The sequence below is a fragment of the Polistes canadensis genome, unplaced genomic scaffold (assembly GCF_001313835.1).
Source record: "Polistes canadensis isolate GaletaPanama2010 unplaced genomic scaffold, ASM131383v1 scaffold_312, whole genome shotgun sequence".
NCBI lineage: Eukaryota > Metazoa > Arthropoda > Insecta > Hymenoptera > Vespidae > Polistes > Polistes canadensis.
Window position 1 is genome coordinate 54,993 of NW_014569859.1, and position 27,057 is coordinate 82,049.

Sequence of the window (27,057 nt, forward strand, 5' to 3'; positions counted from 1 at the left end):
GAAATTGGCGGTGCAAGATGTCGCTCGCGCGCCAAATTCGAATAATCCCACGTGACTTGTTCATCTATAGAAATATATATAATTCCTGTTTATTAACGGTATTCGAAAGAAGATAGGAAGTGGGACGTCTACGTTTAGCGTTCGCAATTTCACTCTACGAAATAAGAAAATTCCCTTATAGAAAGATGGTGGCGATAAAATCGTTTATTCGTTGGTAACATTGTACGCGTTAACAAATCCATCGTGATGACAGTTTCGAGCGGTGACAGTCGCGTACGTATTTGTCGGGCTAAGAGAAGCGTTCCTTCTTATTCCGTTAGTTAGTAAGAGCCACTTTCATCGTTTCGTCTAACGCTCCGTCATTTAATGAGTTATCAACGGAATACGAATCGTGCTGGAGGTAAGTGACCTAATATTCTTTGGTATGCAACAACCAGATGGTCGCAAGTTATTAACTTGACAGTTTGTTGTTCCACATATTCTTTAATAGAAAAAAAAAGCCTACCGCCAAATTTCTACCCTTTTTTGGTATATTTTCCTCTACACACATACACACACACACATGCGCATTCCTTTACTTTTCACTTTTTTCTCCTCCTACTTCGTTAAATCTTTTTTATTACTTTTAACTATTGATTTAAAACTAATTTCTAATGTAAGAGAAATCATGTAATCAATTGCAAAAGGAAATACACATTTTACACTTCTATTCTTTAAGATACAATTTATTTTACATTGAACATATTTTATTTTATTTTATTTTTCAAATCTAATATTAAATTTTATCTTTTTCATTCTTTTTCCTATTATAAAGAAATTAGCTTATATTTCATTTGGTATTGTTTCATGTAAGGTGTGATGGTAATGGGAATTAAACAATATAACTTAATCATGGTCAATTATAATTCTTTAATATTACAATATAATAAAGATACAGGATTTTATTGTGGAATTAAATTAAAAACAAGAGAAAATAATAAAGAAGAATATAAAGAAGTTAAACCGACAATGGATAATGTTGAAAACATTTCAAATGAATTTAACATAATTCTAACATTTCCTCTCCTAAAAGGTATAATACTATTTCAATTATATTTAAATAATATCGTGTTATTACTATTATTATTTATTTTATTATCTTGATAGGACATTCATTAATTATCATTGCATTGGATGATTAAAATCAAATACAATTATATATACATCAATGGTTGATGGATAATAGAAACAAATCCAGATGTAACAATCAGATTGTTATCGACAATATGAAAATATTTATAAATTGATAATATAAAAAAAAAAATATATAGTGAGTATCTATAACGTCAGAGATAATTAAAATGATGATATGGTGGTGCTTATGATTATTATTGAATTAACAGAGAAACGATGACGAGTACGTAACACGTGTATATACATGCATATACTCATTCTTTATTTCTATCTCTCTCTCTCTCGCTCTCTCTTTCTTTCTTGCTCGAATACAATGAACGATGATCCATAAATCGGCAAGAGAAATAATAGAAAAAAATAATAAAACGCGTTTTATTATTTTTATAACAGTTAAAATAATGCTTACGTATTCTTTCTCTTTCGACCAACAAGTTTTTTTTGTTTGTTTGTGTCCTTGGTGATACCTAAAACGAATTAACTTCACGACGAACTTTGATGACTTTCCTATAGTATATATTTTTCATTCCTTATCGGGAAATTGGACATTCGTCTTTAAATAGAATCTAATTAGTATATATATATATATATGTGTTTCACCGTTGTCGTCAAGTTCCCCCTTTTTATTTTATATTTTCTTTTTTCTTTTTTTTAAACTATCGCACGAATGTGTATGCATTTTTAAATATGTATTTTTTTATTTATTTCCTTTCTTCTTACTTTAATTATTAATTTTTTGTTCTCGTTTAGGATGCGTGACACACAGTACAATTATTCGTCAAATTTTGTTAAATAATATTCTGGAAAAAAGTATTGAAAAAAAAAAAAAAGAAGATAAAGAAGAAAAAAGAAAAGGACAAACATTTTGTATTCGATTATAAATATGGAAAATAATGTGCAACATTTTTTTTCTCGCTGACTATATATATATATATATATATAAGGAATATTATATAAAATTATATTATTGAATATCGAATGGGAAAAGAAAATTACGTTAGAAATTGTTCAGACGTTACGTGATAAACGAGAGAGGGAATACACTGGTTGCACGACTATGAAGATTTATGCGAATTAGGGTAACGTTGGATGAGGTCAGAACTTTAGCACGATATGAATACATGTGCGTATGTTACATATATGTATATATATATGTATATATATATATATAAGGTAACAACGCCTCTCTGAGAAATTATGAACGAGCCGAGGAAACGGTGAAAGCGAGTAATTTCAACTCTAATTTCTTTTCATTAGCGATTCGTCCCTAATGTCCGTTAAGTTTTAACTTTGCAAAACTCGATGGAGAAGTTTCTTTTTTTTTTCTTTTTTTTTCTTCTTCTCTACCGTTCTAAAACTTCTTTCTTTCCTTTTTTTATTCTTCGTCGAATAATTTCGAAAAAGTTTTTTTTCTAACTATTTACTTTTTTTACTGTTTTTCGTAAGAAAACTACTCCGAAGTAAATGGCGGAGAGAATGATTGAAAGTAACTGAGTGAGAAAGTAAAAGAAAGAAAGAAAGTAAAAAAAGGAAGAGGGGAAGAGGGGGAGAAGAGAATTTTAATCCAGGTTGCAATTTGTGCGAGCGGCAAAATTTAACTTGACATCTTTCTAGCCGAGAGAAATACAAAGTAGACGAATGCATAAGAGAAAAAGAGAGAGAGAGAGAGATGAAACGAGCCGTAACTCTTTTTTCTTTTTTTCTTTTTTTTTTATATCTCTCCCTTTTATTTTTTCTTTCACTCAACAAACAACGTCGGAAACAATTTACATGGTATTGTCTATATAACGGGTGTACCTATACACGCAAGTATGTGTGTATACAACTACGTAGGTAGAGAATCAAAAGATAGATAAAGAGAGAGAGAGAGAAAGAGAAAGATACGCGTTTCCGGATGCCGATTGTACAACTCCGATGGTTCACGGTCAACGCGCTTTCAAAGAGGTTCCGCAAAACTTTTCAATCGGTATATAAAAAGAGAAAAATAGTGAGGAAGAGAAGATATAGATGGATAGACAGACAGACAGACAGATTGACAGGTAGATAGAGAGAGGACAACAAAATATTGCAACCAACATATATATTTTCATCCATTATTTATTTTCTCCCTCCCCTTTTATCCAAATTTCTTCTCTTTCTTTTTTATTTTGTCTGTCTCCTCTGTCTGTGTGTCTGTGTGTTTATTTTTAAATCACGTTTTTAGCAAGCAACAAATTGCACAGTAAAAATGAAAGAGATAGATAGATAGATAGATAGATAAATACAGTGACTGTAAAATACTTTTGTGGTTTCAACAATCGTTACGTTTGTAAGAAATAAATCATAATTATTGTATATATTTTTTGATTTGTTTGAAACTATACTTATATAATCTAGATAGTTATATCTTCATCCAATGTTAATAATATTTCGGTAAGATTTGTATAATATAATATATTTATTATAATTAATAAAATTTTCATAGCAAGTATTTACAAATACATTTGTAGCTTTGACAATCTTTTTGTTTGTAAAAGAAATAAATCATAATTACTGTATATATATATATATATATTTTGATTTTTTCTTGAAATTATACTTATATAATCTAAACAGTGTCGTATCATCATCAAATATTAATAATATTTTGATAACAATTTGCACATAATATACTTATTATAATTAATAAAATATTACATAGCAAGTATTTTCAAATACTTTCGTATGTTACTGTAGATAGATAAATATATACAGACCGGAAGTATAATAAGAACAGATTTCAAAGGGGGAGGGAGGGTGAACGTACGAACCATAGAAATCAGATATTTTGTATCCCCGTGTTAATTTAAATCTCGATGGACAAATTTTGAAGAAAAAAATACTCAACAACCCTGACGTAGAAGAGATCCAACTAAATGCAATTGTATTATCTTTTACAACAATCTTGTAAATAATCTACAAATTCTTCTTGCGTGCATAGTTTATTACCTTTGTCTTTTTTTTTTCTTCTTCCGGTGTCATTTTCCGTCGTCGTGGGTGTGGCAAGAATGAAAAAAAAAAAAGAAGAAAAAAAATATATATATAAGGATTAAACCTTTCACGTACCTGATATCATATACCTGATAATTAAACATGATAATCTTTTTACGCATCATTTTCGTTCCGCTTCGTGGTTTAAATATGATATTAAATAAATGTGTCAGGATTATTCTTCTTTTATTTTATTCATTCATTCATTTATTTATTTATTCATTTATTTATACACTTTTCTCTTTTTTATTTTCTCATTTGAATCGTCGAACAGTTCATTTTGCAATGAAACCTAAATTCATTCGTCAGTTGTTTGTTGTATCGATTTATAATAATAACAATTGTATCACCCTAAGGGTTAACTGTTAAAAAAATTTATAAAAAATATTTTAGAGAGGGGAAAAAAAAACTAGAAAAACAAAAATGAATTTAATATACATTTTGAAAATAAATGATTCAGTTAGTCAGTCAGATATTAGTCAATTTTATTGAACTTAAATTCATTCGTCAGTTGTTTGTTGTATCCATTTATAATAATAACAATTGTATCACCCTAAGGGTTAACTGTTAAAAAAATTTATAAAAAATATTTTAGAGAGGGAAAAAAAAAACTAGAAAAACAAAAATGAATTTAATATACATTTTGAAAATATATGATTCAGTCAGATATATTAGTCAATTTTATTGATTCCAAATGTTCATTATTATTGTCAGAGAGATTAAAGTAATGTAAATATAATCGATAAATAGGATAAAATTGTTATTCGATTACATCATTCATTATTAATTCGTTGTTCATTTTATTGGCCTAACGAGACAACGTTACTCGAGATAAGCGAAACGTGCCATGTATATTAATCATTAAACTCACTTCAATGTAGGTGTTCATTGTCGAAGGATTACGAGTAGTCAAATTTTGATCTATTGAATTATTTGCTTTTTCTTTTTTTTTGTCTATGGTGTTATATAAAAAAATGTACAGGGCAGCAGGAAATACAAATAATCTTTTTCTACACTTTTTATTTCCAATAAATTTTTAGAATCATACTTTTCAAATTTTCTTTGTCTTTTGAGGGATTTCTACGTTTGTTTATACTAATACAATATTGTTCGAGATATCGCGTGTTTTAAATTCATAAAACATGGACCATTTCGTTACCGTAAATCAATGCTTTTTCAAGGTTGATTCGTTACATTATGTTAGATAATTAAATATCGTTGAAGTAACCACCAACTCTGTAATAATTGACCGGAAGTAACTACTCGGTTACGGAAATTGTCGATTCACTCTTTACATACACATACATATGCATATACATACAAGTATATACGCATGTATATATATATTTAATTTAAAAAAAAAATATATATATATATATATATGTGTATGTTGAAATATTTCAAGTTTCAAACATTACGTTTCTATGTAATCTAAAAAGTGTTTGCTAGAAAATAAAAAAAAGAGAAAAGAAAAGGTATAAGTTAAAAGGATAAAGATGTCTGCTGTCAATCCAAGGTACTACCACATTGCGTTTAGTTAAGATCGATTAAATGTCATCTTCCATTTAAGTCTTTTTAACCATCGTCAAAGTACTCGAAGAGATAAAACCGTATCGTCAAATATTCGACTAGGGGACTTATTTCCACGTTATTTCGAACGTGTTCTATCTCTAACCAACCCCCTCCCCCTCCCTTGTCTTTTCTTTTTTATTTTTTCTTTTTTATTTTTTCTTTTTTATTTTTCTTCTTCCTTCCTTTATTTCTTTCTTTATCTATTTCTCGTTTACTCTAGCTTTACAAATTTTTCGTTGCAAACAAATTGTACTACGTATTTGGAATAAATTACTCTGAACGATAAGATTGTTGGCTGGTTTCCAACACAACCAACGTGTATTTCTAACTAACATAACTTAACATACTGGGATATACGTGTTCACGATTTTTGTATATTTAGTAATATACATTGAAAAAAAAAATAAAAAGAATAAAACGTTTAAAACATTGTATAACACTCTTAGTTGTTTCTCTCGTCCAGAAATAAAATTATTATTAAATATGTTTAGCAGGGAAATTGGACATTATAAAGAACTAGAACTTTATTAAATAATAAGTTTATTAAATAAAGTTCTAGTTCTTAAATAATAAGTTCATTAAATAAAGTTCTAGTTCTTAAATAATAACTTTATTAAATAAAGTTCTAGTTCTTAAATAATAACTTTATTAAATAAAGTTCTAGTTCTTTATAATGTCCAATTTCCCAGCTAAACATATTTATTGTATAACACATTTTTATACGAATAAAATAAATTCGTATGTATATAAATGATCTGAATTTTTATTAAATAAATAATACGTAATTTCAAACAATAAAATGTATTCAAAAGAAAAATGGAAGAAGAGCTTACGCAGTTAATAAAATATTAAAAGATGCACTGGAAGTATAAAAGAAAGTGAATAAAAGAATAGAAAAGGTGTTTAATAAGAAAAATGATATTCAATCATGAGTAAGACAAGAAGTTGATTTATTATCAAGTAATGTTGATAAAGAAAGTACACTTCAAAGATTAATAAATGACAGACAATATTTGAAATCTCAGTTAGATGATTTTAAAAATAATTCGAATGAAGTTGAAAATATTAAACAAATGTACTATTAATAGGAAATCTGCATTCTGGTTTTTTTTACATGTATATGTATACATGTTGTGTACGTAATGGGGGATAGAAACTCGAAAGTAAATTTATTTTTAAAAATCTTCACAAACACCCTTCTTTCCACCCCCTTATCCCCACCCACCGCTCGTTAGTAAGGAATAGGGTGAAGGGAAAAAAAAGAAAAAAAGGGTTTTTAGAACGTTGTCATTAGTGAAAAATATTTTCAATTCGAATTTCTTTTCTTTTTCTTTTTCTTTTGCTACTCGTTTACGTTTTAATCGTGAAAATTATTTTTCTTTTATTTTATTTTCTATATTTTTCCCCATTCGCGTCTGAGATAATTAATTAATAAAACAAAAAGTTTCGCATATAACGACGAAATGAGATAAAAGTATAAAAAAAAAGGAAATATCTTGAAAAAGAATTCGTAAAGAATTCGTAAAGAATTCGTAAATTACTGTTTGTTGAAGAAAAATAAATAAAAAAAGAAAATGATAGTAGGAAGTATCATAGCTTTCGCAACTAATTTACTTTTCAACTGTACAAACAAGTATTATTTTATCGTCCATTATATACGTATCTTCTATCTATCTATCTATCTATCTATCTATCTATCTATCTATTACGAACAATTAATATTTGCGTTGCTTCGAATAAAATAAAATGAAATTTCTTCAAACGCATTAAAAGTGAGTGAGTGAGTGAGTGAGTGAGTGAATGAGTCAATGAGTGCATTGGTAAAATGTTGATTATTTTTGTCGATGGTAAACAAGTATATAAGTGCAAGTATAATATATCTGACACAAAGCATATATATATATATATCAGAATTATATCTTTATAGATAATATATCTTATTTTATTTTCGAAACAAAGTAAAGGTCAAATAATTAATACATATTGTATCGAATTTTCCTAAAAATTGGGATAGTAACAAAAGATCGATATATTGAAAGTTTATTTAAAAAAGAAACAAAAAAAACCAAACACTTTATTCGAAACGAGAACGAGAACGATACAAGAAAAACAAAAAAAAGAAAAAACCGATGATTGCTGTCTTGCAACCAAAAAAAAAAAAAAAAAAAAGAGAGAGAGAGAGAAAAAAAAAAAAAAAAAAAAGAAAGAAATGTTATTAAACCCAGAACGATGATATGAAATCTATTTTAACGAGATTTTCTAGATTATTTGTAGAACGATTGGTAGTGGAATGAAGATGAATAAAACGGGATAGAAAGAGAAGAGAAGAGAAGAGAAAGAAAAAGGGATCGACGAGAGTAACCAGGGGGATGGAAAAGGGTGGAGGAGGAGAAAAGCATAGGGGGGGTACGTAGGGGGATGGGTGCAGTACCCCCTCGTACAATGTGAAGGAAAAAGCAACTAAAAGAAAGAGAGGGTGGTGAGTGGGGGTGAATGGGGGTGAATGGGGGTGAGTGAGTGATGAAGGGTGGAAAAGGGAAAGATTCTTTATATTTGTACGTTACGAAAAGTGACTCTTGTGCGCATGTCGATCCCTGGTGCCCTGCGCGGGCTCCATCGACCCTCAAACCATTTCGTATTTTCCAGTACGTGCCTGGCAGTTCGACGTTGCCGGTTATAATCGACGAGGAAAAAAAGAAAACCATATATATATATATATGTATATAAAAAGATAGAGAGAGAGAGAGAGAGAGAGAGAGAGAGAGAGAGAGAGATAGAAATAGAAAAAGAAACAAATAAAATAAAAAAGAAGTAATAGAGAAGAAGATAGAGAAGAGAGAGAGAAAGGTGGGGGTTTGGGTGGGATTGGGAAAGAGTTGGATTGGGAATAATACTAAAAAAAAAAATCGAAGAAAATATAGTAGAAAAAGAGAGAGAGAGAGAGAGAGAGAGAGAATAGAATCGATAACGATATAAACTCTTAACGAGATTTCTTTACAATTAGTTTCGATAAAGATTAGGATCCGGGGTTTTGTTCGGGAATGATGATGATGATGATGACGATAATGTTTTCATCTTTCTTCTCATGTCAGTGCAATTCGGACGACGATAAGGATGATCAACAATTAAATCTACGTGTATCTGAAGGATAGTTAAAAAATTAATATTAAAAAATAAATATTAATTATTTTATTATTCCTATAGGATTGTTCTGAGTGTTGATTTCGTATTTTGGATTTTTGTACTTTTTATTATTCATTTATTTATTTATTTATTCTTTTGTTTAATCACAGGATTCGTTCTTATAATTATCTGTCTCTCTCTCTCTCTATTTTTTTTGTTTTTTTGTTTGTAACTATTATTGTCGTGATAGGGGAAGAAATATTAGGGAAAATATTTCATCTATGCATGCATGCATGCATCCATGCATTCACGTATGCATGTATGTATGTATGTTTATTTATGTGTAAGTGTAATAAGTATATTATACCATGGGATGAGATAGTGGTTTAGAACGATTCGCATGGATAGAAATAGTGCGAATAAGATGAAACGTGATATGTAATAATAATCTGTTCACTTTTTTTGTTTTTTTTTTTTTTGGTTTATCTATCATTCTCTATCTTTTTCTATATCTTTATTTCATCTTCTTTATTTTTCTTAGTATTTTTATTTATTTATTATTATTATTATTTAGTCGAACGTATGTGGAATTCCGTAAATATAAATCCGTAATATTATTACGCTTGAAAACGCGGTTTGAAACTAGGATGCGTGACCGATCTAATGCAACTCGTTTCTTCTTCTTCTTCTTCTTCTTCTATTACTTCCTTTAAAAAAAAAGAAAACAGAAGAGAGAGAGAGAGAGAGAGTATGGTAGTTTCGAGAAAGAATTATGAAAGTAGTCGAGAACTTTACTTACGATTCTTGGATAGATAAGAAAAATGTTTCTACAACATTTTCCCCGAGAGATCCAGATTTTACTCTAAATTAATCTATTTGAAAATTTTTCCAACAATTGATAGATAATTATCTAGAATTTGTTTATATATTTAATATAGAATATAAAATATTTAATATATATAATAATAATATATATATATATTTTTGTTATATACACAAGACAAATCTAATAAATATATTGGAAATGTTGAAACACATTTTGTTTAATGGGATTTATCGTTTATCGAGAAAATTGATTTATCAATTAAAAATATGTTATATTTAACGTGTGTGTATTTTTTTTTTTGTGTTGTTTTATTCTACGTTAAAAATGTTCCCTTAGTATACAATTCGTTTATCTTTCCCACTGATTTTTTCTTCACACACGTTCATTGTTTCTTATTTCTTCTTTTTAAAAGTATTATAATTATTTATTTAACACACACACACACATTTTATATCTATATCATTTATCTATATAGGAGAGAACAAAAGAAAACAAAGGTTATTTACAATAAATTATTTTATTGTAAATAAAATTCAGTTAGTTTACGAAATAATGAATTTAAATATTGTAGATCAATGATCCATGGATATTTTAATTAATCGTGAAAACTATAAAATTCAATTGAACTTTTTAAATATTTCATATACACACACACACACATACAGAGAGACTAGACAGTTGTGTTGTTGATGTTGTTATTGATTAAAACAATGAACATACATTTAAATCAATGATTATAATCAAAAATTAATTGTTGACAATATTTGCAAATATGAATGCGTTTGTTGGAATGTGCGTTGCAAATGAGTGGAATCATCACGAAAATAGTACCGTTATAAAATGTCAAGAAAAATCCCGATTAAACGTGAAGATAAACAAAACGAAGAACGGAATGGAATCATCCTTGCCGCCACCACATAAGATTTTTATGGTCCTACGTGGTATCTTGACACCTGCGACTGCACGACTTATTCGGAATAAATTATCTAAAAGGTAGAAATTAATAATAACGAGGGAGATGATTTCTCAAAGGATAAATTTTCTATTTTTATTCTTTTTCCTCTTTCTTTATTTTTTTTTCTCTCTCTTTTACTCTCCCACCCTTCTCCACCATTTATTATTATCTTCTGAACAAAAATATATATAAATATATTATAAGATTAATTATATTTCATATATTATATGATTATTATTACTTAATATAATATTATTTTAGAAATAATTTATATATTATTTTACGAAATAACTATAATAATATATTCGTGAATTCATATATATATATAAACAAAATGGTAAATAGGAAACAAGATATAATATCATACTATAAGTTTAATTATATATTTCATTATCATTATTATTATTATTATTTTATGAAATAATTATAATAATATATTCGTGAATTTTCTCATAGACACAAAAAATGTTTAATAGAAAAGGTGTATCAAACGGACCATAAAGCAAAGAACACACTACCAACGTTTTATTAGTACCGTCAGCATCCAGAATAACTCGGTGTATCTGTTATTCTGTCTTTTCTCATCGAGAAAGATAAAGATAAAGAAAGAATCAGGTTGCTTCGAGCGTTGGTTTCGTTCGTTCGTTCGTTTCATTTATTCCTTGGTCTCTTTCGAAACGAATACACCGTTGTTATTGTACCAAGACATCGTTAACTGCCGTTTTCAGAAGGGCTGCAGGCAGGAATAATAAAAGTTATAACTAACAACAACAACGGTGCTAACGATGCCATGGTTTATTGCACTCGATGCAACGATGTTGCACTCGAGGAGGGAGAAAGAGAGAGGGGGGGGGAAGAATAACTCGGGGAATTGTTTGAGAAGTGCTCAGAAAATGAAACGGTGAAAAATAAAATAGGGGAAGAACCAACACAAATGTAACATTGAAGATGAGTTTGAGAGATCTAGTACTCGTCGGGGGTGTGGAAATGGGGATGGGGTGGAAGGGATGTTAGATGGAATTCGTTGTGTGAATATTTTGACACCGAGATAGGAAAATATCGATAATAAAAAAGAAGAAAACCCTTTTCACTTGAATATTTGACGCGGGTTTTTTTACGGACGAATATTCTGACTATAAATCGCGTGGGAAATATTAAATAAAAGAAAAAAAACACACACGAAATTTGCGAACTTGTTTATTCTGTTTTTTATTTTTATTTCTCTCCTTCCGATTATTATTAAAAAAAAAAAAAATCATCGAGAGTTCATACGACTAATTTTAAGAATACGATATATATATGTATATATACATGTATGATATGAAGAAAGACATATTATTTTTTTACTTCTTTTATCGCGGAAATATATTTATAACGATTGGTCAGCATTCCATCGGATGGACTCGGTTCTGTTATTACAACAACGTAACAACTTCGGGGCGTTTCCCCCTATCAACGGGGGAAATTGCTTCGAAGGCTAATAAAATCATTTGTTAGCTTCGCATTTCGTTCGGATTTCATCTGGCTTGCTTGCTAGCTTGCTTGCTTGCTTGCTTGCGTGTGTTCGTTTTAATATAAAAGAAAGACAAAATATAATGTTAAAGTTCTACTCGACACTATTCGAATCATCGTTCTCATCCTACCAACGTCAAACATGTTTTTCAAAGTCATTACTGTTTTGATTGAATCGTACGTAATCAGTGATTCTTGTTTTTTTTTTCGTCCCCATCCCTTCAACGAGGTTGTAATTATTTTTTTCTTTTTCTTTTTTGCGAACTAACGGATCGTAAATTTGGTGTTTTTTGTTTTGGTTTTATTATAGAAAGAATATACGAACACGAGGAAGTTTATAATTAAATTTGAACGATGTTACAAATGATTTCACATATAGCATATATTCGTCAGTTTTCTAACGATTATTCTTTATTGTTTCAGGACTCGTGAAAGTGCTAACAACAACAATAATAACAATAATAATAACAACGACACTCCAGTAGGACAATTAGGATCTACGAGTCATGGACCTCAGCTGATGAGCCTGCTTCGTTTATGCACTACTGTGCACCAACAACAACAACAACAACAGCATCAACAAAAACAGCAACAACAACAACAGCAACAGTCATCCTCATCCTCACCCCAGTTCGGTAGTTTGCAGCCCGACAAAATATTTCCGAATCCGTCGTCGGAATTTTATCAGGTGGAGAGGATAAATTTGTCACAGGAAATTCCTACCGACGAGCTGGCTCTACTAGCTAAGCTGGAGGAAGCCAATAGGTAACTAAATTTACATTTCGAATAGGTTCTTAACGATTCTCTTCTTCTTCTTCTTCTTCTTTTTCTTCCTTTCCTGTCTCCGGTCACGTTTGATAAAATTTTATTAACAACGTGAATTTTGACGAATCTTTTTAAAGTCTTTGTTGCGTCTACAGGGTTTTCGGATTATTCAAAAGTAGATCTGTGTTGCATAGAAATATTATTTCTTTTTTAAATGAGAGAAACAAAATTGGTATATATTCATTTTATTATTGAAAGTATCGTGTAATGTATAAACATAAAATTATCAGCCGTATATAAAGAAAGTTCGTATGTTTTACGTAAAGAATTCTTAATGATTAAATTATAGTTTTTCTTATAAATATATTGTACATACTTATACTTTAACATTTCACTTAAATATGAATATGATATTGGTTGTTTTTTAATCTAGTAACTCTTTTTTCTGTTACTTCTCTAAGGCAATCGTTCTTAAGAAGTAAACTTCTTTAATTAATAATTAAAACAAAATATATATATTAGATTTCTAATTGTTTTTTGTTTTTAAATGTATATAGAATTTAATTTCATAGTCACTTTGTATATACTACTTTCTATAAAAAGTTACTAGGAACTAAGAAAGTTTCAAAAATATTGAAATTCTAGTAACATGGCTACGACGATTTTGGTAATAGTAGTGCTCTACCTTTATCTTACCGACCGAGATCGAATGGTAAGTTACCATCAGAATTACCGACAATAAAAAATCTATCGCAGAAACAAATTAATAATTGCTCATAATTGCTCATTATTTGCTCATTGAAAATCCTTAATTGCTTGCTGTATTTTTCGCATTTTTTTTATTGTCGGTAATTGTGATGGTAAGTTACCATCAGATCTCAGTCGGTAATACGACTTACCGACCGAAAATATTTTTAAATGTCAATAACTAACGAAATAATTATTAAAAAAAAGCTGCAATTAAGGATTTTCAATGAGCAAATAATGAGCAATTATGAGCAATTATTAATTTGTTTCTGCGATAGATTTTTTATTGTCGGTAATTCTGATGGTAACTTACCATTCGATCTCGGTCGGTAAGATAAAGGTAGAGCACTACTATTACCAAAATCGTCGTAGCCATGTTACTAGAATTTCAATATTTTTGAAACTTTCTTAGTTCCTAGTAACTTTTTATAGAAAGTGGTATACACAAAGTGAATGTGTAATTTAAGTCTCTATACATTTAAAGACAAATAACAATTAAAAAACTAATATATTTATTTTGTTTTAATTATTAATTAAAGGAGTTTACTCATTAAGAACGATTGCCTTAGAACAGGTACAGGAAAAAGACTTACTAGATTAAAAAAGAAACCTATAATATATTGCAACTGGAAAAAGCTGTCTTTCTGTAAATCTTCCTGAATATAAACATTTGTTTCGAGATTGAAATGATTCTTTTTTTTTCCTATGCAGTAGGTAAAAAGAGTAAATAAATGCATCCATTAAAATCCTTATATATAAAGAATGTATATATTTTTATTCTATTTACATTTTTTATAACTATTTGCTGCAAAATATTATACATCAATTATTTTACATAAATATATCTTACATATCGTAAATTGCATTCTAAAATTCCATATTTCGTTTTCCATTGAAAATTCTTTTTATATTTGATTGAAAAATGATTAGTAAGGAAAAAAAAAGTATAAATATGTATACCATGATATATAAAAATGTTATATTTATTTTTATAAGTAATCGAAATTATATATTTGATTTACAGGCTCATAGAATCGGATGCAAAGTCGCTTAACTCGTTGCAAAGTAATCATAGTAGAAAAGGTTCGGACACATCTCAGGTGTCCGTGGCGTCGGGGGGTAGCGGAGGTAATGGTGGACAAGATGCTGTTGCTTCTGCCGCTGCTGCTGCTGCTTCATCTGCTGCACCCCGACGTCACACCACGGCAGATGGGGAGGAAAACACGTGGAGTCTTTGGGGTCACATAGTTGCCGATTGGGATTATCATTGGAAGAAGAGAAAAGATTTTGTCAAAGATTTTGTACGTCAGGGTATACCACATCATTTCAGGTAAATTTTCTAAATGGAATGTACACAAATATATAATAGATAAAAAGATAGAGATAGTGATAGAAATAGAAATAGTGTGGCCAAGGGTAAGAGAGGAAAAGGGGGAAGAAATGTTAGTGTGGGTGTGTGAGAGAGAGAGAGAAGATCACGTTGTACATATTGTATATTACATAACAATAGTGATGTTGCAAAAGTAGGACATATGCTAACACACGCATAGGTGTGTATCATCGTCGTCGTTCATGTAAACAACGATAAAAAAAAAAAAAAGAATAGTCCACTTAGTACGATGCATCTTCTTTTTTTCTTACAATTAATTAAAATAAAATAAAATAATTGACAAACATAGTTAATTATTGTCACGCATTTAGAATTATTTGTAATTGTTTGTACTATATATATATTTTGTGAAAACACTTGGAAAGTTTAGATTAATTGTTAGAAGATAATTTAGAGATTGACCAAGCATTAAAAACATTTTTAGGGGTATCGTCTGGCAATTGTTGAGCGGCGCACACGATTCTCCTGTTAAAAAGCAGTTCGCAGAATATATCAAAGCAACGTCAGCCTGCGAAAGGATAATAAGGAGAGATATAGCAAGAACATATCCTGAACATGACTTCTTTAAGGAGAAAGATGGTCTTGGTCAGGAGAGTTTGTTTAATGTTATGAAAGCTTATAGTCTTCACGATCGCGAAGTGGGTTACTGCCAAGGTTCGGGATTCATTGTAGGATTGCTTCTCATGCAGGTGCAGTATTGTGTTCCTATTATAACGGATGACACGCGATGGATATCCTCCTGACCGTTATCCTAAATAATATCAAAACAAAATAAGAAGAATTAAAAAGAAAGAGAGATAGAGAAAGAGAAAAAAGAAATGAAAAAAAGAAAGGAACAGTACGCCCAACATTTACCCGTTGTTTTCAACGATTCCCTTTTTTTAACGGCTTGTTGCAGCAAATGCCAGAGGAAGAAGCTTTCGCAGTATTAGTAGCGCTTATGCAAGAGTATCGTTTGCGAGATATGTTTAAGCCGAGTATGGCAGAATTAGGGGTGTGCATGTATCAATTAGAACATTTAGTCGCCGATACGCATCCCGAACTACACGCTCATTTCACGGCTCAAGGTTTTCATACTTCGATGTACGCATCATCTTGGTTTCTCACGCTGTTTACCACGGCACTGGGACTACCCCTCGCCTGTCGTATCTTTGACGTATTCCTATCCGAAGGAATGGAGATTATCTTCAAAGTTGCGCTGGCTATGTTGCATTTAGGAAAGGAGGATTTACTCAGTTTGGATATGGAGGGCATGTTAAAGGTAATGATTATTTTCACATGGTTGGATAGTCCAAGTGTGTGTGTATGTATATATAGTAAAGTTATTAATAGGTTCACTATCGTTGATCATTTATCTCTACTTATCTATAGATTAATAGAATTTTTATTTGATATATATTGTATATATGTATATTGCGTACTTGTTTTATCTTTCTATACGTTATTTATTTAAGTTTCAATTAGATCAAGAAACTAATCGGTTAATTTCATTTCAATATTTCATGGATTCTTAACTAAGGACAGTGAACGTTGTTAATACTTTATTGGCGGCGTGAGATAGTACGTAAAACGAGGTACTAACGTTAGATCGATGTGCGAGACAGCTTTTGTGTCAATGAAGTCACACCTAACGCGTTCGTAGAAGAAGAAGTAGGTCGTCGGTTAGCAACAATATGTGTATTTACATTTTATAGATACCACAGAGATCGCGTTTTTTTTTATGCTAATGTGCATAATTATTTGTAAAAAGATAGTATTTATATTGAATATATTTATACGATTATATTATTTGTTTGAGATTTTGAGAAATAGAATATTATTATTATATATTATTAATTGTGTATGTTAATTATATAATCATATGTTGATTTGTAATATATTAATGTGAAATATTTGATAAAGTTTTTTCAGAAACAATTACCAAGCAAAGCTGAAAAAGATCCTGACGTACTTATGAATTTGGCATACGGCATGAAAATAAATCCAAAGAGGATGAAGAAGCTCGAGAAGGATTATACCGTTCTCAAGATGAAGGAACAAGAAGAGATGGTAGAATTACGAAGATTAAGGGCGGAGAATAAATTATTAAGACAAAGGACTGAACTTTTAGAAGCAGAATCTGCTGAACTGGCGGACAGATTAGTGAGAGGTCAAGTTTCTCGTGCCGAGGAAGAGGAAACTGCGTTTGTAGTTCAAAGGGAATTGGCTGCCCTTCGTCACACGCATCTTGAGACAAGTCATCAACTCGAACAGGCACACGATGAACTTAGATCGTTGTCTCTTCTTTTAGAGGAAAACGTGAACTCGCGACAGTCCTCGTTAGACGAGATCCTGTTGAAGCAAGAAGCGTTGTTGCAAAAGGAGGAACTGATACAGTGCCTGCAAGAGGAATTAGTTAGGGTCAGACTGAGCGAGGCTGAAAATGGTGCAACCATCAGGGAACTCAGGGCCAGAATACAGGAATTGGAACAAGATAAAAAGACATTACGCGAATCTACTCCTGATAATTCTGTTGCCCATCTGCAGGAGGAACTGATTGCTGTTAAACTAAGAGAGGCAGAAGCTAATCTATCTTTGAAGGTAAAAGTCACGTTTTTCTTTTTTTTTTTTACAACAACAAGTCTTCTGTTCTTCTTTTTATTTATTTTTTTTTAATAAATAATCGCGATATTTATCGATAGGATCTTCGGCAAAGGGTTGTGGAATTGAGTGCTGCATGGCATAGGCATCTGCAGGAGCATAGATCTGCCCAATCCGCTCCTGCGGCGGATTCAACGCCGAAAAAATTACTTTTTTGGGAGAACAGAGGTCACGAAGTACAAAAGTACGAGGAAGATCTAATGACAACTAGAATTCGTGAAATGGAAGCCCTTACCGAGGTTAAAGAACTTAGGCTTAAAGTTATGGAACTGGAAACTCAAGTGCAGGTCGCTACGAATCAATTGCGTAGGCAAGATGAGTATGGTAAAGTACTTAAAGAAGATTTGGAGGACGCTCGTGCCAGGGAAAAGATGCTCGTTACCAGGTTGAGAGATGAACAACGTAAGTACGCTGATTTGGAATCGAAAATGAAAGATGAGACCATGATGGCTAGGATACGTGACGCCGAACACGCCCAATTAGTTGCCGAGCTCACGCAGAAAATTTCTTTACTCGAATTAAAGGTAAATTTTTTTAATTTTATTCGATAATTAAGTTTCTTGCTGATTGTCGTATCATTATTTTTGTTGTTTTTTTCTCGGATGTTTTCATCGTAGAACGAAGAAATGTACGCGGAGGGTGAGCTAAGAAATAATTTAGACGACAGCGAGAGAGTAAGAGAACTACAAGATAAAGTTGCGGAATTAAAAGCTGAGGTAAGTAGGAAAATATTGTTTGTAAATTAATTTATATATAGACGGAGGAGTTATGTTATTTAATTGCATCAAATAGAAGCAATTTTATAAGTTGCAGTAAGGGGTGAAGTTTTGTCATTTATGATTATGATGATGATGACGATGATGATCGTGACAAACTTGGATAACATGTATCTTCGTAAATCGCATCTGTCATTATTATTATTATTTATTATTTATTATTATTATTATTATCATTCGTTATATTATTAGATAATGTAGGTAAGTTATTTTTTGTTGTGTGCATATAAACGACAATAGACCACGACGTGTGATTTTTACGAAGGAATGCAATTTGAAGAAAATATTAGGATATAGTTAGAATAATAATCGTACGGATTTGCGTAAAAATTACTTTACCCGAAAGTATTTTATCTTTTCGTATCGATAATTATTATTACGTATTTAAATTGAAAAAAAAAATAAAAAAAGTACCTGTTGTAATTCTTTGACAAATTATATATAGAAGTAGCTGTAATTGTAGGAGCCTGTAGATTAACGATTGTTTTTTTAGTACCCCACAATATAAACAAACGTTCTGTCTATATTTGCGTACAAGAATTAGAAAATATTAAAAGCTTGTAGTTCGTAAATATTAAAAACCTCCCCCGCATCGTATCTACTCGTAATAATAGTTAACGGAGTTAAAAATGTATTATCTAACAGTTACACGTGCGATATACGAACTAATTTTGTTTATATATAATTCTATTATTTATTTATTTAATTCATATATACACATAACACACAACTTACTAATACTCTAAGGAAAGGAAAAATCTAGCTTGTATATCAAATTGGAATTGGAAGATTTCGAAATATCACTTATTTAATGTTTTAATTAATATTTAATGGTATTGCTTTTCATGCATTTTTTTTCAATGTTTTGCCTTCAAATTTGATGCACATCCTATCCACAACAAAGATTTTCTATTTATATGCAATTTCAATCCGATTGTGAATAATTACGGAGATGGCAAATATTTTCTAAATTTTTGTGCATGTCTTTAAATGTTGACCTGTACAAAAATAAGGATAATTAATGTGATATATATATATATATATATACATATGAACACTCATATACATATATATATATATATTTTTTTTTTATTATTATATATATATAATTGTTTCTTTTATAATTTTATGTTACTTCAAACATACACATTTCTAAGATCATAGCAATGAAAATTTGTAAAATTATCAATCAGTGGGGCAAAAAAAGAAAAAGAAAAAAAAAAGAAACAAAAAGAAAAGGTATTGTAAATTGTGCTTATTTTCTAATATGTAACAATAATTACTGTGTTACACTAATAAATAATGTCATGCACAAATTGCACCTCTTACTGCAATGTAACGCTAATTTCCACGCTTAGTATTGGACATTGCTTTCAATTATAAAACTTACATAAATTTAAAATAAGCTAAATGATAAAAAAAACAAAAATAAAAACAAAAAATCGTATAATCGGTTTAATGGGTACGTTTATAATCTTATCGTTTCTAATTTTCATTCATATAACATCTGTATGTTCTGAGTTTGAACGTTTGAAGGGCCATTCCTTGTTCTAACAATCCTTTAGATTAGATACTTTACTACATGTTGACACACACGTGGTACACGAGACTTTAAACTAACGCATTTTTAATTGTTACAACATATATCGTTTACTTATTTATATATATATATATATATATATATATATAAATTATATATTATACTTATTTATATATATATAAATTATATATTTTTAGCATCCATTATTAGTTGCAGTTGGTATACATAATATATTACACCAACACAGCTTTTGTGACATCGTGTGTGAAAATAATGTGATCGGCAGGTACCTCTATGCATTAAGGACGCAGTACGTTCTGTCATTTATCGTTTATCGTGACATTGACTTCCTTTTAATAATTCATCCCATTCTGAAATAATATGCTAAAAGCCAGAATAATTCATAAAGCTTTTTATAACTCATTTCTCGAATAATTATTTTCTTTTATATATGCATATATATATATATATTTTTGCAGATATATATATATTAAATTATGATAAATATTATAAGTCACGAAATAATGCTTTTATATATTGCAACTGCGCTGGTTTTACATTAAGCTATTGTTTATTACCATTAAAAACACCCATTTTAGTTTTCCTCCATGTTTATTCACAGAAGTATGTAATTAAAAAACGTCGTTAGATTTAAACGCTTTTAATTATTAATTAGACAGAACATATATATATGTAATATTTTCTATAATTTTGTCTGTGTGTAAAAATGAACAAATCTATATTATTATTATTAATAATAATAATAATAATAATAACGTTTTCATATAACATAGCTAAGTACGACATTCATTCAGATATCATCTGTCTCGTTCACTGACCCTTTAAAACAAAAAAAATGTTGCATTAGTCAATGGGGAGTTAGCACAGCATAGAGAAAAAAAATACACATACTGTTATAGAATTATAATATGAAGAGAGACAATTATATATAATAGGATATAAATAAATTTAAAAATGAATTAATATAAGAAGAATTATTTTATCTTGTTTGTATATTTGGAAGAGATGATGTGTCACGCAAAGTGTGTAATGAACAAGAAGAACTAAACTGCTAATCCTTAAGTGTATAAAGGTACCAAAACACACTACGTTTAATACTAATAGAAGGATCTAATCGTTTCTGTAAAACTAACCCTCTACTGCTGTGTTATCTCTGTCTCCTTAGTTCCCTACGCCAATCACCAGCCCGGAGACTGAACCTTGGCGCTGGGTCGAGTAAGTCTTTACCCATCTGTAAGCATTATTTTTTATCATTTCATATGCGTAGCATGGTGTATATATATATACCCTATATTTGTTACATTATTCAATTAAATATTCCTTGTTATTTATTATACATTTTATCTATCATATTATATCATATTTAATTAGTTTGTATTAATCTCTAATGATGATCATTATCTCTCCTATATTATATATTTTTTATTACAATTACATATACATATATATTATTATATATATAATATTATTAATATATGATTATATATTATATTACATATAATATTAATAACATATATATATGTATGTATTTCGAAAATATGATGCATTAGTAGAATTCCAAAGAAAGAATCGGTTGTTCTTTTGTTATTTATTTCTTGTTGTTTATTTGTTTATATTATTTATCGTCGTGACGTTTTAGTTCTAACTTTCATGGTGAGATTTTATAACATTTTATATAAGAACACGTAATGTATACAATCATAGACATTCTTGGGATAACTCTTAGTATTTTAAAACGTTTTATTATATATATATCATTTGTGTATTCCTATTTTTCAGGTAAAGATGGTTTATATATTTAATAATATATTAATAATATTAATTAATAGGGATTGTTGGGTATTTGATAATAATAATACTGCATGCTTTTGCATCATTATATTTTAATCCTACATGTTACATATATCTATATATATATATATATATATATATATTTAACACGTTTCTTTTTCTTTCATATTGTTTTTATTTTGTCTATTTCGTATCATTGTGTTTTTTTCTCATTTCTAATTTCAATATATTAATTTTATTTTAAATCGAATTATTCAAATTCGCACGAATAATTATATTATCACGTTTATTTATCTTAATTATTAGTTTATTAGATCGATAATAATGCTTAAGCTGATGCTGTGTTTAAAATAAATCATAAGCATAAGGAATGTTGTTGCATCGTTGTTCATACACAAATAATAATAATAATATTTGCATGCATCGTCGTCGTCGTCGTTGTCGTTGTCGTTGTTTTTTGCACCATTTTGCGTCATTGCTATTATTTAATCGAGTAGATAATATAAAACACGTATGTATGTACGTATAAATCAATTCGTAGGAATATCAGAATCAAAAATTATCCTAATAGCTTTAGTTTGTTATCATATATCTTACAATTAGTTATATTATTTAATATACATAATCGTTTAGGGGGATGATCGTATAATAATTCATTACGTTCCTTATTTCGTATATATTATAATAATAATAATAATTTTCTTAATCTTAATAATCATGTGTGTGAGATGATACAATAAATACAAATATTATTATATATACTGATATTGAAATAATTTCAATTTAAATTTTTCATTTTGAAAATAATATAATAATAATAATAATAATTATACGAAATAAGATCGTATACGATATAAATAATAATCGTTGTCGTCGATATTTTTAGCGTCATATTTTTAGGAAAAAAAAAAAGAAAAAATATTATTTACCCGCCCACACACATCTTTCCTACCCTCACCCTCGAGTATGAAAGAAATTTGTGTTGTTTGTTGTGTTTTGTGATAAACGGACGATGAGAATGATTGAAAATAGTACGAACAAATAATATGAGAAAAAGAAGATGATCAGGAAGACTAAATAACAAGAAGAAGAAGATAATTATGATGATGATGAATATGATTAATCGAATTAATTTGTTTGTTAACACGATTACAGTTTGAAATAATGATATTTTTCACAGGTCATGAGGCTAGAAAGTTGGAAACAACGTTGGACCGGGCATGGTGATCATCAACAACCAGTTCGAAGTTTTAGCATCGAAACTGAAAGTGAATTGGACGAACGGGATCTTAGGATTTGTCTGCCAGATCATATCAACACGACCACTCCAAATTCACCCGAGGTATAGGAATTATACGTCGAAAATATTAGGCAGCTAATATATTATTGTTCCAAACGATACTCTCCCTTCTTCGTTAACGTCAGAAAGAAAGAAAGAAAAAAAAAAAAATCGAATTTAAAATACCTTTTGTTCTTCACCATATTTTTTCTCTCTCTCTCTCTCTCCTATTTTTTCTTTCTAACTCTGTCTCTCTCTCTTTCTATGTAATTTTTAAAATAAAAGTAACAATGTTTTCTTTCAAAGAAATAGTTTAACACTTCGAACAGTTTTCTAATACCTTTTTCGATGCGTAATTTTGACTCACCCTATAGAAAAAAAATAGAGAGAGAGAGAGAGAGAGAGAAAGGAAAGTAAAAATAAAGGAGTAGAAGAGAAGATGTTTTTGTCAAAAAGGGATGTGAGAGAAGAAAATATGACTAACATTTGATTGGACCGTAGGTGGGAAAGAGAAAAAAAAAATTTACAAAAACACAAAAAAAAAAAAAGGAATAAGTATTATATTTTATCCGTGAAAATCGTCGTAAAAAAAAAAAAAAAAAACAAAACAGAAAGAGGATTTTACGAGGATTTCATTCACGTAGTAGTTGACAAAGTTTATTAAATTATCATAATCAAGCTTTTCATTTTTTTTTTTTTTTTTTTACAAACGTTTCTTTTTTCCTCGATTTTCTTACCCCCCCCCCTCCCCTTCCCCCAACCCACTCCTCCTCTTTTCCATTGTGATATTATTTTTTTCTTTTTTTTTTTCTTTTTTTTTCTTTTTTCTTTTTGGGTCGGGGTTGAGAAGGGAGGAGTTATTTAAATAATTTATAATATGGTTGACCGTGTCGTTAGTGTGTTAACGTTTTTCTACGTACGCTTTATTACCGGGATAAATATATTCGTGCTACTAACATAAGTTATTGATAGCGTTGCAGGATGTCAACCATTACCTATGATTCATAGCAGTGACTATTATCGAATAGATCGGTGTTGTTGTTTTAACTATGCATTATTGATATTATCGAAAGAAAAAAAAAAGAAAAAAAGAAAAAGAGGAAAAAAAAAAAAGAAATAATAATAAAAATCTGAGGAGAAAGGATCCCCCTCTAGTGTGTATGTTCGTTAGAACGAATTTTTATGGGGAAACGTGCTACTTGCTGACTATGTTTCGCGTTGAATTTTTTTGAATTATTCGGAAGAAAAAAAAAATAAAAAAATAAAAATTTTTATGGGGAACAAGAAATCCATTTATTTTTTATTGGAAAACACATAATTTAATTAATTCATTTAATTGTGAATAATGCAAACGTGAGTTCTATTTATTCTATACAGAATTTTAATTCGTGAGTTATGAATGACAATAATTAAATAATGTGTGTAATTATGTTTTAAAATTATAATATTTCTTGATGATTTTTTTGTATCGAGTAACATTTAAAAAAAAAAAGAAACAAAACGATGAAAAATATTTACATCAACTCGTCGTCGTCGTCGTGTGTGTGTTGTCTGTAGCACGTTTCTCATTATTTGTATAATATTTTATAAAATATAAACGTAGTTACAACGAATTATATAAACGTGTATGACTGTTCACATAATCGAAAAGAAAAATATCTCATAATCATCATTTCGAATAATTTTCCAATCGAATTTTAAATTTTACTTCGATTAATTTTATTTATAAATAATATTAACACAGACACATACATACATACATATATACATTCTAGATACATTACGAATATACTAACATATTTATACAAATGATCATGCTAATATATATCTCTTTCTTTATTTTTTTTTTTTTTTAAATTGAAAAGCTTGATTATAAGTTAGTAAATTGTGGAAGTTTGATAAAACGTAAAAACGAACGAACTAACGAATGAATTTAATTTGATTTGATTTGATTTTTGGTTTTATACGCGTTAACTTAACTTTCCAAATTAAGATATTTAATATTATGCGGACTATTGTTATAATTTATTATTAAAATTTCGATCGAATTCGTAGTATGAATGTGTATTCGATTTATAAAAAAAAAAAAAAACAAGGAAATTAACTTACTGACTATATAAATAAATAAATAAATAAATGAATAAATAAATAAATAAAATCAAGATAATTTAAAAATCCAGTATCGGTTCTCATTCTTTCACGTGTATGTGTATATTAATTACGACGATACATATACACGTGTATTTAAATATTATTCAAGTAATGTAATTTGAAAAACAACAAAGTGTAACGTGTAATCTGACGCACAATATATAGAGAAAGATAAATAGATTACATTTTACATGGGATTTATAATTTCAAATGATTTGCAATTTAACAATTAACTGTGTATAATCGACGATTATTAGCGACGAATAATGATTATTATTATTATTATTAGCAATATTATATATTATACATTTTTAATTATAACATATAGTATAATATCGTATATTCGTGATAGAGAAAAAAAGAGCAGATTGAATTATTATTTCCTTCAATTGAATTTTATTTTCAAACGATTGCAGATTTGTTTAAACTGAGACCGAACGAGGTAATCGGGAGTACTTGTAAGAAAAAAATCAAATAAAATAAAATAAGAAAATAAAATAAATAGAAATAGTATTGAACAAACGATTAAAAAAAAAAAAAAACCATAAGAAAAAATATTAATGCCCGGATAACTCGTTCCTTAACAGTGAAATCTTCCTAGGATGTGATAATAACTTCTTTATACGTAAGTAAAATTGTCATTTGAAACAAGAAATATATCCACTTAAATTTCGATGCTAGAACGGTGAGAAAAATAATGGGGAAACAACAACAAGAACAACAAAAAGAAAAAAAACATAATTATTTAAGAAACTGCTTGTTTATCTCTTTTATCTAAATTATTATTTCATTTTTAGCTTACACATATGTTAATAGGTCTTATACATATATACATATATTATATTATAATATAATATAATCTAATATATGTATGTGTATATGTATTTATATGATATACAATTATTTCACGAGACAAATTGTTTTTTATTTTCTTCGCTTTGGCCTAACTTCTTGTACGCCAATAATTATTTTATTCTCACATTTTTTTTATTTACATTTCTTTTTTTTATTTTTATTTCATTATTCCCATATTGTAAATATAATTATTGTCATATGATATGAAATTATTAGCGACACACTGTAGAGAAAGCAAAGTTTGCACTGATCAACGGAGATTAGAATTTATCTATAATTGAAATATCACGTCATGAATTTATATAATTATATAATTATTATTTATAATATATATATATATAAATACTAATAATAATATATATATATAATTGTTATTATTATTAATTGCTTTCGTTCATGCATGCGTGTGCGTGAAATTTGCATGCGTGTATTACTGAACAGAGCACGACACACTAATGACACGTTTATGATAAATCATTATTCCATTATTATTATTATTATTATTAATTTTCTTTTCTTTTCTTGTTTTATTCTTTCGAAAAAAAAATTAATTGCCTTACGCGTTAGGTTTTCGATTAACACGTAAGAAAATCTAACTAATGAAATTGCAATTTTTGTTAACTGTCAGATACACAAGTTAATTCTGTGGATGATTGAAAAATAACCATAAAAAAAAAAAAAGAAAAAAAAACGATTATAATATACATAAAAGCAAAAAGATAATGATCAAATGAATTATTCGTCTATTATTAATTTAATTAATTAATTAATTCGTGTAAGGATAATGATATATTGAAAAGACTAACAAACGCAACCCGCATGTATCTACTATTTTTCTATTTTTTTTTTTTTTTATATAAATATGTAAATGTAGACTGCACTTTTGATAATATATATATATATATATATTATCGCATTGTATTCCGAGTATATAA

At 28.8% G+C, this 27,057-nt stretch overlaps 1 protein-coding gene across 4 annotated transcripts; it reads left to right on the top strand.

Moving 5' to 3' along the window:
* The first annotated feature begins 99 nt into the window (after positions 1 to 99).
* LOC106791487 (ecotropic viral integration site 5 ortholog) lies at positions 100 to 23,572 on the top strand. 4 transcript variants are annotated; one of them, XM_014757136.1, is made up of 10 exons: positions 10,395 to 10,693; positions 12,591 to 12,932; positions 14,704 to 15,009; positions 15,494 to 15,758; positions 15,968 to 16,330; positions 16,972 to 17,649; positions 17,751 to 18,233; positions 18,327 to 18,425; positions 21,212 to 21,261; positions 23,018 to 23,335. In XM_014757136.1, exons 1-10 carry the CDS (start codon positions 10,473 to 10,475, stop codon positions 23,022 to 23,024), a joined length of 2,814 nt encoding a protein of 937 aa, XP_014612622.1. In that variant the 5' UTR covers positions 10,395 to 10,472; the 3' UTR covers positions 23,025 to 23,335. The 4 variants fall into 4 exon arrangements, with proteins under 4 accessions (XP_014612624.1, XP_014612622.1, XP_014612623.1 ...); XM_014757137.1 differs by having other exon boundaries at positions 10,396 to 10,693; positions 21,212 to 21,279; XM_014757138.1 differs by lacking the exons at positions 10,395 to 10,693; positions 21,212 to 21,261 and adding an exon at positions 100 to 400 and having other exon boundaries at positions 23,018 to 23,572.
* The last annotated feature ends 3,485 nt before the right edge of the window (positions 23,573 to 27,057 follow it).